We start from the raw sequence: 12,093 nt of genomic DNA on the forward strand, positions 1-12,093 counted from the left end.
TTGTAGTGTTACTGAGTCTACTGCTTTATTCTAGACTTTATAACCAGTTTTACCTTTAAGTGAGGTGGAAGTAGGATAAAGTGGGGTAAATTATTGAACCAGCTATCTTTATCTGGTGGTCTAAGGATAAATTAACCCACTTACTGTGGGGCTATTTTGAAGGAAGTGTTCATAGAAACAGACAGGCCGTACACACACACACACACAAGATGGTATGAAGATGAACATAACATAGATAAAAAACATCAATGTAAACGTGCTGAATAAAGTGTCATCAAATGATAAAACGAGTACATGCATGCATTACTGAAGAAGGCAGCCACTTTGAGCATTCGTTGTGAAAATGTGATTCATTTGTGTATGTACTGATAATAATAAAGTCTGCAAATTCATTTTTTACTACTTCCTTATGATGTGCCACCTACATCTTGATCACTCTGTATCCATATGATATAGAGTTTTTGAAGTTCAGGAACACAGTTCATCCACATTCACTCTATTTACACCCGACAATCTTTTCTAAAACCTAATTTGAAATGGAATAGAGAGGGAAGTAATTATTCTATACCTTCTGTCGAAGTTCCTTCGAATGTGGACTTTTCGTTCAGAAGAAATTGATGCCAAAATCGCATATTGGACATATTATCGGTGCTTGCCACATGCAAATTGGAGGGTGACTCTATTTCCAGGTATCCCAGTCCGGGTAATGTCTCACGCATGTCTGGTAAGAATATCTGATCTTCAAGTTCGGGTAGCCTGCAAAAAAATTGAATTCAGTGAATCTATTGGATCTATTAAACTTATTGAAGCTTTCGAATCTATTAAACGTTTTAAATCCATTGAGTCTTGCTAAATCTTGAAATTACCTTGACATGCAACTCCAAATACAGTTAGAGAGTGTTCTAGTAGTTCTTTAACTTGTTAAATCAATCATTTAGATTCATCCATTCGAAATACAGTAATGGATAATATTAGCTCATGAGCATAGGGCGAGAAATGTTCTACGGTTTGATACAGATAGCAGTTCGGATTGCTACTAATTTGATTCATTTCAAGTGAAAGGATACACCTGAGGATGGCGCCATCTTCATACTGCGACACAACCCATACACCTTGAATGACCTGATGGTGAGTATTTTCCCTAAACTTATACTTTTAGAATAGAATGCAACATTATTTTATCTAGGAGGAGGTCGATGGACAGGAGGAGAAGGAGAAGGAAGAGGATGCGGAGAAGGATGAGGGAAAGGAGGTAGATGAGAAGTACCTAGGAGGCGGAGGAGGGTGTGTTGGAGAAGAAAAATAAAATAATTTTATGTTCCACCTGTTTGAAGAAAATTGACCCCACATCCGTGTCATTATTTCAGACATTTGAGAATCGACTTTGAATCCATCAACATCAAGAATATATAGAAGACAGTCATCCCCATGCGATACTCCTAGAAAAACAAAAAGAATTATCAGCATGATAATTCATTCTATTCATATCAATCAATGAGTTGAATTGATAATTCTCTCTCAGTTTTTCATTGCTCCACAAGGGGAAGAGTAAAGTAAACCTATGTAATATGGAGTGAAATCTATTTATTTATTTGTATGGCTTTTATCGGCAGAGAGACCCTTTTGGATGTTTTGCCTTGTCGTATTTACCCAATGTCATTTCCTATCAACACTCAAGTTTATAGGTTATGTATTGGATTATTCATGTTTTCTCACTAAAAATTCGGACTTTGACTTCCTGAGTTTTCATTTTATAAAGTTTGAAAAAATCTTTGATCTTTTGCGTAAACTCTTCGGATTCTTGAAGCTCTAAATTCATTGATACTTCGAAAAGTTGATTTTACATTAAAATAAGTATTAATGATGAGGATATTGATAAGTGCTATAATTATGATGAGTCAGTTATAGGCTTCTTCGTTTCCAAGTCCACGTCAGACTAAAGATCGAATAATTTCAGCACTTAATATAGGTACTCGATATACTGATTTATACTTTATCATTTTCTTTTTACTGAATTTTCAGTGATCAGTCACTATAACAGCTTTGCTGATATTAAGCTCTCAAGAGTGCATGTTTCTTGGAACATCCTGCAAATTGATAGATGCTCTGTATCATGAATTTCTCAACACTCCCATGAAAAATCTCTATCAGGGAATATGCCCCAGGGATCCTGGGCATCCCATTTCACGACTTACACACTGTATAATCGAGATTATGTCCAGCTCTTATTTGGTGCCACGTCCGAACGTAGTGAGGTCTATGTTTTTACTCGGATTTTCTTTTGTCTGTCTGTATGTAACGCGATTACGGCCAAACGCGTTGATAGAATTCGATTAGATTTGGCAGGAATATTCCTTTTTCAACTGCGCGTTGATGTATACACGAGGTTTTTTTTGAAATTTTGCATTTTAAGGATAATATGAAAAGAGAAGGAATTCGTTCATACTCTGATATCACTATAAAAAATATATCACCTACTTTGAAGATAGGATTGATTAGACTAATCATTCATAGTCATATTCATAATTATTCGAAGAGATTTGGCAGGAATATTCTTTTTTCAACTGCGCGTCGATGTATACACGAGGTTTTTTTTGAAATTTTGCATTTTAAGGATGATACGAAAAGAAATGGAATTCCTTCATACTCTGATATCACCATAAAAAATATATCATCTACTTTAAAGATAGGATTAATCAGACTAATTATTTATAATCAATCAGCTGACAAGTGGATTATTCATTGCATGCATTACAAAGATGTCTGGCCGTATCTTTTTCTATAATGTAGGGTTTCCATATTTTTTATGATGCGTGCCCATCAGTATCAATATTCTCACATTCAAAAAACAAATTCAATAGGTGATTGAAAATAAAATAAAAAATGATTAAATGAACTAAATAATGTTGAAGAAATTATACTATTCTTGATTGGAAAAAAATAGTATAGAAATATTTTTATCAGATGGAAAGATTATCACGGAACTGCATAAATTATCATATGGGATACAAATTCAAACGTGAACTGACTTTATGTGTGGGTTCATAAGTTTAGTGAGTTTTGGATCATGGAGAAAACAAATAACAGTTTTTAAGATTAATTATTATTCAACTGTGAATTGTGAATCAACTTGAACAGGTGACATCAGATACTTGTGGTTTCCATCCTCACTGTGTGAGGTCTACTGTTCACAGAACTACTTCACATGGCACAAGCTGGTATGCATTCATCTCACTCCTCAATCCACTTAGACAACGTTCTTTGGAGTGAGCAAGTGATGTTGTCATGGCCCTAGAACTATATCTGGATTTGAGCATCTTATCTTTGTAGACTATAATGAAATTTAATATAATTTGAAATTGAATAATAATTTTATGATAACAATTTGGTATTGATTTCTCATGTGATATATCTACCTCAACACAACCTTCACAACAACACATACATTATAATAATTAATCATTATAATCAGGTACCACTATACTCTGTACAAATTAACTTCAGACCTGGAGAAATATGCGGCGCAGAGAAATGGAGGGAGATCAGCCAATTACAGTGATGAATAGAGTGATAGCATAAAGAAACAATAGCATAAGTAGATATCCCATGATAGAGGGTGTTTATGTCACAACTTTTACTGTTATCTCAAGCCGATAGTTCATGTATTTCTTTCCCGTGAAGCCTTATGACACTGGTAGTCTCTCATATTGTGCTATTCATACACTCTTACCCGGTCAAAACAGTAAATATCGACAATAATCGACAGTAATCGGCTTGAGATAACAGTAAAAGCTGCGAGATAATCGCCCTGTCTTCTTCTTCTTATTTGGCATTACAACCCAGCGCGGGTCACAGCCTCCCTCAATTTCCGCCTCCAAGCATCTCTGTCCACCGCTGCACTTTTCCATCGTCGCACCCCAATTACTGCTGCATCCTTATCCACTACGTCTATCCATCTTGTTCTGGGTCGCCCTTTCCTTCGCCGGCCAGATATTTTCCCTTCCATTGCCATCTTTGGGGGGTAGGCATCGTCAGCTAGTACCAGGTGTCCTGCCCACCTCAGCCTGCGAACTCGCATCACAGTGGCTATATCTGCATACTGGTACAGCCTATAAAGTTCGTCATTATGCCTCCTACGCCAGACTCCTGCTTCCTGTATGCCTCCAAACACTCTTCTCAGGATCTTTCTTTCGAAGACGCCCAGCATTCTTTCATCCGCCACCGTAGTTGCCCATGTTTCACTACCATACAGTAAGACAGGCATGATGATTGTTCTGTATAGCAGCAGCTTGGTCTTCCTACTGAGAGTACATTTTCTCATCAGAGTTGATAGCGCGTAATAGCATCTATTGGCTAGCATAACCCTTCGCCTTACTTCTTTACTTGAATCGTTTCTGGAGTTTATAGAAGATCCCAGGTATACAAACTCTTCTACGATTTCGAAGTTTTTCCCCTGGATCTCTATGCTTTGGCCATGCTCTCGCCCTTCTCCAGAGTTGGAGGCCACCATAACTTTGGATTTATTCTCATTTACTACCAGACCGATTCTTTTTGCAGCTTCCTCCAACCGCGTGTAGGCGTCCTTCATAGCTGCTGGCGATCTACATGCGATGTCCACATCATCTGCATACGCTAATATCTGAGTCAGTCTATTGTACAGTGATCCTCTAGTATTAATTTGCGAGTCTCTGATTACTTTTTCTAGAGCAAGGTTGAAAAGCAAACATTTAAGGGCATCCCCCTGCCTTACACCATTTTCCACTTCAAAGGGCTCCGATAAGCTACTTCCAATCCTTACATAACATACCACCTTCTTCATTGTCATCTGCACCAGTCTCACAAGCTTCCTTGGCATATTCATCTCATAATCGCCCTATACCATGGGATATCTATTTACGCTATTGTTTCTCTATGGTGATAGGTAGAAGTGCATTTGTCAATTTGTCGCTTAGAGTCAGTTGACTGAAGGATTCCAGACAGGAAACTCCGTAAGCTTAACATAAGCGCTTGAATACTCGCGAGAAATTAGAGGAATGCTGGCCGGTTAGAACGACAATTTCGCAGTCGTTGTATCCCCACCTCTTTATGTCTTCTCTGCTGCGCATGTCCCTCCCAAGTCAGATGTTAATTTGTACAGAGTATAGTTTATATTACATGTCGATTATACCGGGATGACTTGAATCACAGCTATCTACTATAGAAGCCGGATGAAGAAGGATTGTGGCAACTGTGCCGCTCTATCATTCCCACGGACTTTAGAACATGTATCTCATTATATGATTGTATTGTGATACTCTTATCTCACGAAAAATACAGCTGAAATGGTAATTTTAATGAAAAATAATATCTCACCAAACTGACTGCTCTCAGCCGAACTCAGCTTCAAAACTTCTGATAAACTTTTATTGTCACTATAGCCGAATCTATACATGAATACTGGTTGGTCTGAGACTGCAGCATACATGAGGGCACTTTCAGCTATACCAGAGCCAAACAAACGATCTCCAACCAACTGAAAAAAAATGCAATTGTTTCCATTAAAAGATTAGTAGAAGAGTGTAGTAAATACAGGACTTCATTTGAACTATGCTCTTCTTCTTCTTTTTTTTCTTCTTCTTCTTCTTCTCCTTCGTTCTATCATAGAATACACAATCTATAGCTATATGATGTATAGCTATTGAATCAATAAAAAATGTGTAATATATGGCTATTCTATAGTTTCATAAAATAAGAGTATCTACCACAACATAAATAGTAGACTAATGCCCAAAAAACAAAAAAGTTTAATTTATCATTCCATTCTAGTCAAATAATTGGAATTCATATTTTCCATGCTTGTTAAACAGCTATACGATTTACAAGTCATTGAATAATTTGTGCGGAAATTATTAATACTTACCTTAACCAGTCCTTGTATAGCATTAGGAACTGATTTTCCCTGCAGGTACTCCTGTCTTATAGCCGCCATACTTTGCTCAAGGACGTTACCGTCTAGAGTGTAGTGAAAATCAAGCAAATATGATGCCATATCGGCCCAATTTGAGTCCAATTGTTCTAGGATTTCCTCATCGTTGATGAATTCTGAAATAAATGATTAGGAGAAATTGAAGTATTGAGTGGAATATGAAAGTATTGAATGAAGTAAGACTACTTTCATAAGCGGAAGTTTTGCTCAATCAGAAAGTAGGTCTATACTTAAGCGAGCAGAAAATATACTGGACTAATGAGAAGATCCCCAGTAGTTCGGTGTATGGGCAGAGATGTAACGTAAAAGGGGATCCAACTGCGCATACCTAACTGCGCATGCCCAACTGCTGTATTCCTAATTAGTAGTTCTGTGAACAGTGGACCTCACGGAGTTTTCTCATCTACAAGTATATGATGTCACCAGCTGTTCTGTATCAAAAATCACAGTTGATTCACTCTTACTTAATTTACTCTTAAAATATTACTTGTTTTCTCCAAGATTAGTAACTCACTTGTGTTAATAAACTCAGTTCACGTTTGAATTTGGATCACATATGATGATTTATCCAATTTCGTGATAATCTTTGCATCTGATAAAAATACTAATTTCTCAACTATTTTAAAATTATTCTTTTTCAATCACGAATATTGTAATTTCTTTGGCATTATCCAGTTCATTTAGCCTATTGATTTTTTATTTTATTTTCAATCACCTACTAAATTTGTTTTTCAAATGTGAGAATATTGACACTGATTTTACATCATAAAAGATATAGAAATTCTACCTAGACACGGCAAGACATCTGTGTAATGCATGCAATGAGTATAATCCCTTTGATTATGAATAATAATTCTATTGTCTGATTGATCCTATCTTCAAAGTAGATGATAGACTATATTATATAGTGATATCAGAGTATGGAGGAATTCTTATCTTTTTATATTATCCTAAAAATGCAAAATTAAAAAAAATCGACTCTGGAGACCCTAAAACTTGGACAGACGAACCATCAATTTTTGCAATAGGGGGCTCGGACCCCTCATTTTTTTGTAAAAACCTCAAGAGTCAAAATTTGAAAAATTTTATTTGAAAAAAAGAATATTCCTGCCAAATTTCATCGAATTCCATCAACGCGTTTCGCTGTAATCGCGTTACATACAGACAGACAAAAGCAAATTAAGTTGAAAGTTGAAACATAGATCTCACTACGTTCGGTCAATTATGAAATTAGGGCATGCTGGCTGATTGACTCGAATAGCTTGATCCAACCAGAGATAAGGAAAGATCAGAGATAAGGGAAGATCAGAGATAAGGGAAGAATAATGGAAGATCCAAATAGAAGATATATATAGGGAAAGAACTTAATAGGGAAGAACTAACTTTTCTCTGATACAACCACAGAATACAATCATAACAATGACATAACTGTAAAGGCTACTTCTCGATAGATTCTCAAGATTCTCTATAGAGCGCGCTTGTGTGCAGATTTTGATCGCAAATGATACAGTATCAACACAAATGATACAGGTGCAGACAGTTGACACACTCACACCACCTAAGCACTAACACAATACTCATACTCAGGCGCGTTAGTGCTCTTTTAAGGCCGGTTACAGAGCTCGACTGACCGTCAGTGCGTACGTCAGTCGCGCTTCTTTTCCATAGAGATTCCATATATCCATATTATATCCTTACAGAGCAAGACTGACGGCACGCACGCGCACGGTCAGGACCATGAGTTTTATACAGCGTATGAAGACCATCGGTCGAGCTCGTGCGCATCCGTTCCATCGGTCGACTGACGCGCTATTGAAACAAATAGAATCTTTCAGAACTGTTCTGATCAGTAACCCGATCGCAACATAACCAATGTGCTGACACCTCTGCCCGACAATCAGCTGATATTGAATTGAATAGCATAATGAATGAATTCAATTAATAGTGTCAGATTTGAACAGTTTTATGGTGTTCTAAGTTTCTAAGTAATTGATTTGTGTGTCTACAAGCCTATAGCCATTGTTTTCAACTATATAAATGGATAAGTATTTTAGCTTGTAATGATGCTAGATGTTTAAGTGTGTAAGGTATTGTTTTGTGGATTTGTGTTGTATATTGCCAAAATTCTTATGAAGATTATAAGTTGATTTGCTCTGAAAACTGGATTTCTTATTCATAAGCAATAGATCCATTCATAATTTATCAAGAATCTACCATTTTGGAGCCGATAACTTCCTTTAGGTTAATAGGTGAGAAATGCTATCCAACCTATTTAGGATAAATTGGTAGCACAGCACTTGATTATGAATAATAATTCTATTGTCTGATTGATCCTATCTTCAAAGTAGATGATATATTATTATATAGTGATATCAGAGTATGGAGGAATTCCTTATCTTTTTATATTATCCTAAAAATGCAAAATTAAAAAAAATCGACTCTGGAGACCCTAAAACTTGGACAGACGAACCATCAATTTTTGCAATAGGGGCTCGGACCCCTCATTTTCTTGTAAAAACCTCAAGAGTCAACATTTGAAAAAAATTATAAAAAAAAGAATATTCCTGCCAAATCTCATCGAATTCCATCAACGCGTTTGGCTGTAATCGCGTCACATACAGACAGACAAAAGCAAATTAAGTTGAAAGTTGAAACATAGATCTCACTACGCTCGGTCATTATGAAATTAGGGCATGCTGGCTGATTGACTCGAATAGCTTGATCCAACCAGAGTGAAATAAGTAAACTCTTCATTTGTAGAGCTTTAATCAAATAAAATTGAACATGACTTTCTACTAGTAACGGATCAACAACATTTGATATTTATGAATGAATCAATGACAACGAAAACATATGGTTTATCATATCATTCTACCCGGCTAGATTTTCGTGTTATCTTAGGGCAAGATGACGGAGCGACACAGTGGACTCTTGTCCATCAGGGCGACGAATGTGAGCATACTCTGGGTTTGCCTCAATCAATTCAACTTCTTCTACTGATGAATCTTGCTTTGAATTTCGGTTCATTTTCTTCAGCCAACTGGTCCTGGGCTCATTAGCCAAGATTGTAGTGACTGTCCATTTGTTGAGGATCTCATGTGTAGGAACATTCGTTCATGAGCAAAAAGAAAAGAAAAGATCAGAGAGATCCTTTTGTCATAAGGAAAGATCAGAGATAAGGGAAGATCAGAGATAGGGGAAGAATAATGGAAGATCCAAATAGAAGATATATATAGGGAAAGAACTTAATAGGGAAGAACTAACTTTTCTCTGATACAACCACAGAATACAATCATAACAATGACATAACTGTAAAGGCTACTTCTCGATAGATTCTCAAGATTCTCTATAGAGCGCGCTTGTGTGCAGATTTTGATCGCAAATGATACAGTATCAACACAAATGATACAGGTGCAGACAGTTGACACACTCACACCACCTAAGCACTAACACATACTCAGGCGCGTTAGTGCTCTTTTAAGGCCGGTTGCAGAGCTCAACTGACCGTCAGTGCGTACGTCAGTCGCGCTTCTTTTCCATAGAGATTCCATATATCCATATTATATCCTTACAGAGCAAGACTGACGGCACGCACGCGCACGGTCAGGACCATGAGTTTTATCACAGATGAAAGAAACACTACCAGATATATGACGGGTCGAGATAGTTCTAGACGAGTAACAGAGATAGCGCCAGCATCGGAACCTTAGTTCTAGACGGTGCAATCAGTAGCGCTAGTGAGGGAAACTTAGTTACTGATGAAAGCGCCTGGAGCGCTATAGTGATGTCCACGTTATAACGGCAATGTTTCATTATCAATAGTATTGTTATCCTTGTCTATCATTCAACAAAGCAGATAGCTTTTTCCCGCTTTGTTCTGTTGCCAGATCGTCTTAAAACAATGTATAATTAATAGTAAACAATATATTTCATCTTAATAATTAAGATTATAATAAGGTTTTCATCAAGATTGGATTATTGTTGAGATAAAATATTATTTAGATAATATATTAGATTATTGTAATAAGTGTGAATGATAGATAAGAAGTAACTCAATTTGTATATTGAATCAACATCAATATTATGTTACTAGGTAACCAGGGATACTACAATAAGATGATAATAAATCTCAAATTTAGTTAATTGATGCAATATATTACTCTTTTTTGTAGTTTAAAATAAACAATTGTATTTTATCAAGCCAGAAATTATATTTCTCAATAATTTTATAATGAATATCCATAATTATTATGAAAATAATATAATTTACTATCATTAAAATATAACTTATATATATTTATATAGGGTATATATATTATTATTATTATATTTTATTAAGCAAGAAATTATATTTTTCAGTTATTTCATGATGAATTTCCATAATTATTATTAAAATTCATCATTAATTTTTGAAAATTATAATTTCTTGCTTAATAAAATATAATTATTATTTTAGATGAGAATAAAGACTTAATATTGTATCAATAAAGTGGTATCAGCTATGCTTTTCTGAATAGAAAGTTTTATCAATTATTACAATCAATTGAGTTTTTCAATGTTTAAGGAATATTACTATTCTAGGGCCAGGTTGCACAAACACATTATGCAATTTGACCGTGATTAGGTGCCGATTAATGACGTCGCCTGCTTCTCTAGATGGCTCCAGTATATAGCATTCAACTGTCATTTTATCTTATTTCATGCAACAGGGATAAGTAAATCTTTCAAGTACAATACCGCATTTCAACATGTTTGTGCCAACGATGCTTTTATTAAAAATCTATAAGGAAAACGTCTGAAAAAATTAGAAACTTGTGAAATGTATGTTATCTCCTTATCCAAAAGTTGAAAATTGTCTTTCAACTTTGAAAAATGAAGTACTATTCATGAATATTGTTCAATATCTAGGCTATATTCTACATTGAATTGATTAATAAATACTGAATAAAAATGAAACTCACCTGAGTTGTTCACCCAGATCTTTGCTGTGTCAGTATCCCGGGGAAAGGAGAACATTTTCAATCCTTTAACTTTTGCATGACTGTTGGAACATTTCCTAAATGCGCATCTATTTCCCGACATGATTTTCTATTTTATTTTAATTAAACTAGTTACTATAATAATTATTCAAAGTAGGTATGTTCAAATTCTGGGAAGCCTACATAATTAAAGTTAATAAATCTTTGAAAATCAATGACTAAGCTATAATAACTAGAATAACTTTCAATGAATTTAAAATATAATTTATTTGATTTAAATTTAAAAATTTTCATAATCTTATTCAGAATTTAAGTATTTTCATAACAAAATTCTCATTAAAATAACTACAGTACTTTTAAAATATTTATAATAAATATTTTTATTTATAAATTATTTAGTATTTAAAAATAACTACTCAACAACTTTTAGAGAGCGCGGAAAATTCAACCCCTAAAGCCGAGAAGGGAGACTGAAGGATGCCGGGAGCAGAGGCCTGCTGTTGCTGCTGAACTACGAATGCGCGCTAATATAGTGATTGCACCAGTGGACAGAATCGAGTTGGAAAATTAAAAACATTCCACTTGTGACTTGGCAACAGGGCAGATTGGCAACAGTGCACGTCTTGGCAAGCATCCAAGCATGCGATGATTGTACGCGAAAGACCACTAACGCGCCTGAGTATGTGTTAGTGCTAAGGTGGTGGGAGTGTGTCAACTGCCTGCGCCTGTATCATAATATTATGTGATCAAAATCTGGAACACAAGCGCGCTCTATCGAGAATCTTGAGAACTAGCCGTCATAATTCTGTTTATGCTTCTTCCGTGGTTTTATACAGCGTATGAAGACCATCGGTCGAGCTCGTGCGCATCCGTTCCATCGGTCGACTGACGCGCTATTGAAACAAATAGAATCTTTCAGAACTGTTCTGATCAGTAACCCGATCGCAACATAACCAATGTGCTGACACCTCTGCCCGACAATCAGCTGATATTGAATTGAATAGCATAATGAATGAATTCAATTAATAGTGTCATATTTGAATTCAGAGTTTTTCTATACATTTCTTCAATCATTTCTAAATTTTTTATTGAAAAAATGATATATTATTAATATTATCTAAATTTATTTGATCTGTAGCTTAAAGTGAC

The 12,093-nt window shown here is 35.5% G+C and overlaps 1 protein-coding gene across 1 annotated transcript in view; it reads right to left on the reverse strand.

Annotated features, from left to right (window-relative positions):
* The window catches only part of LOC111060276, a 54,922-nt gene that overhangs the window by 2,164 nt on the left and 40,665 nt on the right, over positions 1-12,093 (reverse strand). Inside the window, exons 17-20 of the mRNA XM_039439436.1 lie at positions 5,900-6,081; positions 5,353-5,512; positions 1,325-1,439; positions 569-756 (exon numbers count right to left, since the gene is read on the reverse strand). Coding sequence (XP_039295370.1) covers positions 569-756; positions 1,325-1,439; positions 5,353-5,512; positions 5,900-6,081 — 645 coding nt within the window. The remainder of the gene's footprint in view (positions 1-568; positions 757-1,324; positions 1,440-5,352; positions 5,513-5,899; positions 6,082-12,093) is intronic.

Source organism: Nilaparvata lugens, chromosome 12 (genome assembly GCF_014356525.2).
Source record: "Nilaparvata lugens isolate BPH chromosome 12, ASM1435652v1, whole genome shotgun sequence".
In the NCBI taxonomy this organism is placed as follows: domain Eukaryota; kingdom Metazoa; phylum Arthropoda; class Insecta; order Hemiptera; family Delphacidae; genus Nilaparvata; species Nilaparvata lugens.